General features: G+C 45.8%; 1 protein-coding gene across 1 annotated transcript; it reads right to left on the bottom strand.

The window, feature by feature from the left end:
• Positions 1-984: 984 nt before the first annotated feature.
• LOC123121940 (DNA-directed RNA polymerases II, IV and V subunit 11) lies at positions 985-5,496 on the bottom strand. The gene is made up of 6 exons (XM_044542039.1): positions 5,344-5,496; positions 4,114-4,204; positions 3,922-4,011; positions 3,752-3,830; positions 3,572-3,667; positions 985-1,230 (listed from the first exon to the last, which is right to left on the bottom strand). Exons 2-6 carry the CDS (start codon positions 4,164-4,166, stop codon positions 1,186-1,188), a joined length of 363 nt encoding a protein of 120 aa, XP_044397974.1. The 5' UTR covers positions 4,167-4,204; positions 5,344-5,496; the 3' UTR covers positions 985-1,185.
• Between the last annotated feature and the right edge of the window lie 2,095 nt (positions 5,497-7,591).

Below are 7,591 nucleotides of genomic sequence, written 5' to 3'. Positions count from 1 at the left end.
GGTGCCGTACGTTCGGTACTTGGATCGGTTGGATCGTGAAGACGTTCGACTACATCAACCGCGTTAACATAACGCTTCCGCTTTCGGTCTACGAGGGTACGTGGACACACTCTCCCCTCTCGTTGCTATGCATCTCCTAGATAGATCTTGCGTGATCGTAGGAAATTTTTTTAATTGCATGCTACGTTCCGCAACAACGGTGGCTGCGCAAATCGGGGCGGCGGAGCAGCGCCGATTCAAGGCGGAGAGAGGAGGAGGAACGGCGTAGGGGCGGCGGAGGAGGTGGAGGAGGGCCTCTTTGGCCGGAGGAGGAAGTCACGGCCGTCGGCGACAGGCAATCGCCCGTCGCAGCCGCGTCTGGCTTCGAAATTTTGGCCGGCTGAGGTTGGTTCGCCGCCGGGTTGCGCCCCCGCGCCATTTGCCGCTTCATGCCTCCACCGCGTGACTTGGCAGCCCGCTGCTTCTTCGCAGGCAGCTCCCGCGCGACAGCGCCCGACCGAGATGGGGCAAATCCAAGGCGGCGACATGGGGGCAGAGGCCAAATTGGGGACCGTGGTCGCGCCGACGACGGCTGCGGTGAGATGGATCAGACCAGCGACAACAGAGGACGCGTGGGGTCATCGGCGGCGGCCGCGCAAAAGCAAAATGGCAATTGGGCGGTTGGCGCGCGACCGCTGCTTTTACATCTCCCATACGTCGAGATGCAAATTTGCACCGTGAGATGTTGTATTTTACAACTTCAGGAGGCAGAGAGATAAACTTTTTGCATCTACATCTGTTGGAGAGGGGTTTTTCGGCCTCAAAGATGTAAAAGTTAGTTATTTTTTACATCTACATCATCTATTGTAAAAGTTAGTTATTTTTTACATCTACATCATCTATTGGAGATGCTCTAAGTCGGTTACAATACATCAGCATTAGATTCACTCGGTATGAAATGATCCAAGGTCTGGTCCGTGCCTTCTACGGAACCTGTCAAAGGCGAGCAATTCAACTAGCAGGCTTATCAAGTGCCAACACATGTTTAACAACCGTGCAATCATACGCAATCCGCACATGAAGAGGTTCTACGAGTTCAGAGGATCATCGACAATCCTTGAGTAATTTTTTTTCTACCGCAGTTCAGACATCAGATATAATTACTAGCAAGGAAGGTTTCACGTCAGCATCCAGAACACCCTTGGCCTAGTAGCCCTGCTTCATCCTTTCCTCGAATCGGGTCTTCTCATCCTGGAAACACAAAGCTCAAAAGATCAGTGGCATATATATCTCGTAATGTGTTCATATGCATCCGCAGTAATTAAATGAAGTGGAACATATCCAGGAGATCAATTTGGAGGATGGCTGACACTGTCGTAAAGAGCATCAGAATACCGGCACTGGTGGTTTACTATAACTCTGGTAGTTTACTATAGCTAACAAGAAACCCAAGAGATGTCAGGCAATCATCATATTTTAACTAACATCTTAACTCCTCTTGTTGGCGAGGCAAGGAATTTCTAAATCCAAATCCAACGAATATGGAGGCATCCCATATGAAGGTTCTACCCATGCTTCCCTTCACAAAGAAAACATGTACCAGGAATGAACTACAGCAGCAGAACACCCTGTGCAATTGAATTAGGCAGTCCTATAGGCAGTTCAATTATATGTGGGCCTTATTCTGTGTTAAAGTGGTTGACAAGTCGGATAAGAAAGATTTATAAACATATAAAGTTTTGCTTGTCAGTGGAAACATATATAGTCTACTAATGATGCAAACTTTGCTGAAGATACAAACAAAAGGAGCAAATCACATCTAGCCTACTATCCTTAAGTGTCCCCTAACATAGATATATACCCTTCTCGAGTCGCACAATGTGAAGTCATCAGTCATCACTACCGAATAAATACACTAGCCATTGTTGCCCTTACTTAGCAGCCATCATATATTTTGAAAGAAAAATCTCCTCCAAAAGTGACAACTGTTTGAATCGGAAATGGAATGGCCATGTCAGAGACTATTAAAGCACTCAACTCAGACACTTTTCCAGATTTAAATCCTTCAGAATGACACGGTTCTATAAAACTAACAGTAATTTAAGAAAGTTTCCATTATACTACCTCCATTCCTAAATATAAGTCTTTTTAGAGATTCCAATGCGGACTACATACAGAGCAAAATGAGTGAATCTACACTCTAAAATATGTCTATATACATCTGTATGTAGTTTTTATTGAAATCTCTAAAAAGACTTATATTTAGGAACGGAGGAAGTATATGTATTATTCCTTGTTTTATGCCACCATCAAAAACAACCTGGAAGGTAGTGCAATCACGCGCAAACTGACAAATTGTCTCTATTTAGCAAAACACTAAGTTAGAAAAGGTGAAGCAACCTGGGAAACTAAAGATGATACTACTAATGTTCATGGAAAGGACTATGTACCTCCAGGAGCAGCATAAAAAGTTCTACAACGTGTGTGAGCTAAAGGTACAGCTTCAGCCATAACAAATACTTGAAATTATTTAACAGACTTAGAAGGTGGCCTATTGTTCTCATTACAAAAGAAGAAAATATAGTACTGGCAATGAAAGAACTTGTAATCTTTTACAGAAGCAATTTTCAATAATTCTGACATGTCCAAGTCATGATTGCTATTTGTGTTATTACACAGCAAAGAACAAAGTACCAGCATGCTGTCGATTGTTGTGTGATCAAGAGGTTAGCTTGGAGCAAGACAATTGCAACCAAAGTATTCAGGGAATTTCAAGACCCGCAACCTTAGTTTCATATTCTGTAAGGTTCAACTTTCAAACAGGTTAATTTTATGCTTAGTGGCAGTGTATGTAGCAAGTAAATTGACGGCCTAAAGAGCGATGCACATGAAAACAGCATGATGTTGTATAGGAAGCTTAGTGTAAAGGAACATTATTCGCCCAAAACATGTGTACTTATTTCTGAATGGTTGTTCCATGTCTAGAAGCTACAGTAAACAGTTAAATCAATGCCAAAAAACATTAAAGATCAATAGGGACTTGTGACGTATTATAAAATTAACAGTATCTATGAAATAAGAATACGTCATTCAGCTATATTTAGTTTTCCTTCCTTCCAAGGAGTAGTTGGTTGGGAGATGTTTGCACTATTTAATTTGTGTTTTGCTTCCAAGACTACTGATTTGATGAGAGAAAGTAGAAACTAAAAGCAACACATTTGCTTGGACGTTATTTCAAAGAAAGTGCAATAAAACAAATTATGCTGTACTAACCCTACTCAAATGTATTGGCCTGTACCAAACATCAAAACAAGCATTAAATGGCAGCATATATCACAGTTATCTCGGTACAACAGCATGAAAAATAAAGTACGCTCATATCCTCAACTTTGTTGTGTAAAAATCAACATAAACTAACTCAATCCACAAATCTCAAATCAAGCTATCAAAGAACTGGCCATGAAAATGCAAATTTAATAGCAGGAGGCATTAGCTTTTATACAGGCCCACACTATACAATGTCATATTGGACTAAGGCACACCATAGGCCATCAGGAATAACCAACTATTGAGCTATGCACAAGAAACAGACCTCAAAAGCTTGCTTCAGGTTCTCAAGCTCCTTGTCTAGATCATTGATTGCCTGGGTATATGCCTGAGTTGGGGAGGATTGGCTTGCAGTATGGATCTGGCAACATAATAAAACTAAAACATGAGACTAGCAAACTCTAATCCAACGAAGGAACAGAACAAACATAAATATGCACCCTACCCTAACAATGATCTTGTACTGAAGGGGGTGAGGGAGCTTATAGCCAGCAAAGTGAACATTTGGGTCCCTGTGCAGCTGCCTGCAGAATCTCATAGATATGGAAGAAAATTAGAAGGTATGAACTGATGAACATAACCAAGGACAAAACGGCACACAGTTTCTCCACTCACATGCGGAGGATGTTCCCGATGGTGTGGTCCTCACGTTCAATAGTGAAAGATGCAGCATTCATGATCTTTGTATCCTTCTCAAATGATACCCTGCATTACATAATAGGAAGGATTGCATCCATAATCTTTAAGTGATTTGAAGTATTTTCTAGAAAAATGTTGGAAAAAGGTGTGGAGGTAGAGTAGACTCACTTCTTCGTGCCCTCAGGCACGACGAAGCGCTCATAGCGGTCAGGGGCATTCATCTCCGATCAACACTTGGCTCCTCCTTCCTCTGAAATTACTGCAAGCATGAAGAATCGGACCATAAAGCTCCATTTCACAAGTCAGATTGCCTCCTGAACTGAAATTCAGAACCCCATATCCTTAGAAGTGAAGCAGAACAAGCATCAAATCAGATCTTCAAAAATGATTCCTTCACCTACGGAACGGATAAACTACACACATGTATGAACCCCTACCTATCTTGCTAGACATTGACAAGGTGTCAAAAGGTAGACGTGGTGTACTGTAAGATGAACACGAAATCAACCGACCACTGAGTAAAATCCCCAAAACGAAAATAAATCCAAGCAACAGAAACAGGACGAAGAACTCATTGACCATTGCGCGGGGCGGACCAAACATTTGGGGGATGGAGGTTCAGCTAAACCACCACCAAATTTTGGGAAATTAATTAACTGGTTTTAGGGCCCTAAATCCGCAACAAACTGGACGGATCAGAGAAATATTTGGAGAGGTTTCCCGGAGAAAGTGAGAGACCATAAGAACCTGCACAATCAAGGTCATCAAAAGCTGTTGTACGCAATCAAGGAAGCAAGAACCTGCACATGAGCTCAATTGACATCGAGCTGCAACCCAGTCATGATTTTTTTAACAAAAGCCATTTCTCTGGATATTTTCTCAGCACGCATACAAGTGCCCATACAATTAAACAGACATATCAGTGGAACTATAACAATACTTCAGTTGGAAACAATAGATGATTCAGAAGACATAGGAAGCAAGGTGATTCCTCTTTGCCTGCGATTACATAGCGAGGCAAAGCAAAAGAACAACCTAAATCCCTCTCTGAAACACACCATGGCTGACTTAACAGGAACACTAGGTGAGAGACGGGGTGGCCCTAGGGTTTCACAGGTTCGCAGGGAGGGGAAGGGGAGGGGATGGGAGTAGACAAATTTCCTGGGGGGAGAAAACCAGGCTTCCGGCGGACGATGCCGGCGGGCGGCGGCGGTTACGGGCCGCGCGGGGATAATCCCCTACAAACCCCTAGTATCAAAAGAGGCGTAACAGTCCAGGCAGGCTAGGGTTCGCCACGAACCAGAGGAACGGAGGCCCAGATGGACTGCTCTAATCCACGTCATTGCAGTAGAGCCGGGGGGTGGGGGCAGGAGTCGAGAGGGAGAGGGACGAGTTTACCTCGAGGCGCACTTCGGCGGCGGCGTTCCGAGGAAGACGATGAAGACCTGCGGCGGTCTGGGTAAGGTTAGAGAGTAGTACTAGCGGGGGCTCTCTTTTTTTCCGAGTGAGAAACTAGCGGGGAGCTTTATTTTTCTTCTCTTTTTTTAGGTTTATTTAGGCAATCTTTTTTTAGTGATGAAATGAAACTAGCGGGGAGCTTTTTTTCTTTTTCTAACGCTTCGTTTGGATGCCTCCATTGAGAGCCTCTGAATTGCATTGGATCCAATATCAAATCAACCTTTGTATTGCAATGGGCTCCAATACCGACACAGATGTTTGGATGTACAAAATACCGCAAGTTGGAATTAAATAAGCTAGCAATACCAGTTACGTTTGGATGCCATACAATGGAATTGACGGTTTGCATGAGCTACCCCATGAACGGAACCGACCGAGCGGCGGTGAGGAGCACAGGACGCAGTCATCCCCGACGGTCAGCCGACCATCGGCGACCGGGCCGGAGCGACGCCGGCGAGCGTGATGGGCCAAGCCCGTGCAGGCTCAGCTCCTCGTGTATGGGGAACTCCGGTGGTCGTGGGATCCAGAGCAGAGGACGTCCACGCCGGCGAGCACGAGGGCCAATCGAGCAGAAGAGGGGCGGGGGACGGCGGTCAGGGAGGACGACCAGGCGTGGCTAAGGACGGCGGGGCACAGCGGCTGGGGATGAGGGTGGGTCCGGTCGGGGAGGAAGGCACCTACGCCACCGTCGGACTCCATGGCGGGGCGGGGCTCAGGGGGCGGCGAGCAGGAGCGGGGGAACAGGGGAGGAAGGCACCTGCGCTGCCGCCGGACTCCGTGGTGGTGGCCGCCACCACCGGCCTCTGCTAGGTCACCGCGGTCGGCCTCTCTTATCCCCTTCTTTTTTCTGGTCGCTCAAACAGGTATGTTTTTGCGGGTAGGCTGATTTCAGCGCGATTCGGAGCGGGACGGCTCCGTATTGTGGGCAGGCACTTCGCGTGGGATGTAATTCAGCCAGCGTTTTCATTCCATTATAGCCTGCCAATTCTTGTCCAACCAAACACATGAATTGAAAGAATACCAATTCAGATTCCAGGCCTTCAATGGGAACATCAAAACGCAGTGTAAGTGAAAACTAGCGGGGAGCTCTGTTCAGCGCGTGGCGCGCTTTGCAAGTCGCAGCGAACAATCGCGCACCTCATATGTCCGTCGTCGGCCAGCCCATTGAACAGTTTTTACAATGGGCGATGATAGGCGTGATACGTCTCCAACATATCTATAATTTATGAAGTATTCATGCTATTATATTATCTGTTTTGGATGTTTATGGGCTTTACTAAACACTTTTATATTATTTTTGGGGACTAACCTATTAACCGGAGGCCCAGCCCAAATTGCTGTTTTCTTGCCTATTCCAGTGTTTCGAAGAGAAGGAATATCAAACGGAGTCCGAACGGAATGAAACCTTCGGGAGAGTTATTTTTGGAACGGAAGCAATCCAGGAGACTTGGAGTAGACGTCAGGGAAGCTTCGAGGAAGCCACGAGGCAGGGAGGCACGCCCCCCACCCTCGTGGGCCCCTCGTGGCTCCCCTGACCGACTTCTTTCGCCTATATATATCCATATACCCTAAAAACATCAAGGAACAGAATAGATCGGGAGTTCCGCCGCCGCAAGCCTCTGTAGCCACCGAAAACCAATCGGGGCCCTGTTCCGGCACCCTGCCGGAGGGGGAATCCCTCACCGGTGGCCATCTTCATCATCCCGGCGCTCTCCATGACGAGGAGGGAGTAGTTCACCCTCGGGGCTGAGGGTATGTACCAATAGCTATGTGTTTGCTCTCTCTCTCTCTCTCTCGTGTTCTTGATTCGGCACGATCTTAATGTATCGCGAGCTTTGCTATTATAGTTGGATCTTATGATGTTTCACCCCCTCTACTCTCTTGTAATGGATTGAGTTTTCCCTTTGAAGTTATCTTATCGGATTGAGTCTTTAAGGATTTGAGAACACTTGATGTATGTCTTGCATGTGCTTATCTGTGGTGACAATGGGATATCACGTGATCCACTTGATGTATGTTTTGGTGATCAACTTGCGAGTTTCGTGAACTTATGCATAGGGGTTGGCACATGTTTTCGTCTTGACTCTCCAGTAGAAATTTTGGGGCACTCTTTGAAGTTCTTTGAGTTAGTTGAATAGATGAATCTAAGATTGTGTGATGCATATCGTATAATCATACCCACGGATAC

The sequence above is a fragment of the Triticum aestivum genome, chromosome 5D, assembly GCF_018294505.1.
Source record: "Triticum aestivum cultivar Chinese Spring chromosome 5D, IWGSC CS RefSeq v2.1, whole genome shotgun sequence".
In the NCBI taxonomy this organism is placed as follows: Eukaryota; Viridiplantae; Streptophyta; class Magnoliopsida; order Poales; family Poaceae; genus Triticum; species Triticum aestivum.
This window is presented reverse-complemented; position numbering and strand designations above follow the sequence as displayed.

Coding starts and splice junctions, on each gene's coding strand:
- LOC123121940 (XM_044542039.1), bottom strand. CDS start 4,166: ATGAATGCCCCTGACCGCTATGAGCGCTTCGTCGTGCCTGAGGGCACG. Junction 4,012..4,113: donor GTGCCTGAGGGCACGAAGAA/GTGAGTCTACTC, acceptor TATGTAATGCAG/GGTATCATTTGAGAAGGATA. Junction 3,668..3,751: donor AGTACAAGATCATTGTTAGG/GTAGGGTGCATA, acceptor TTATGTTGCCAG/ATCCATACTGCAAGCCAATC.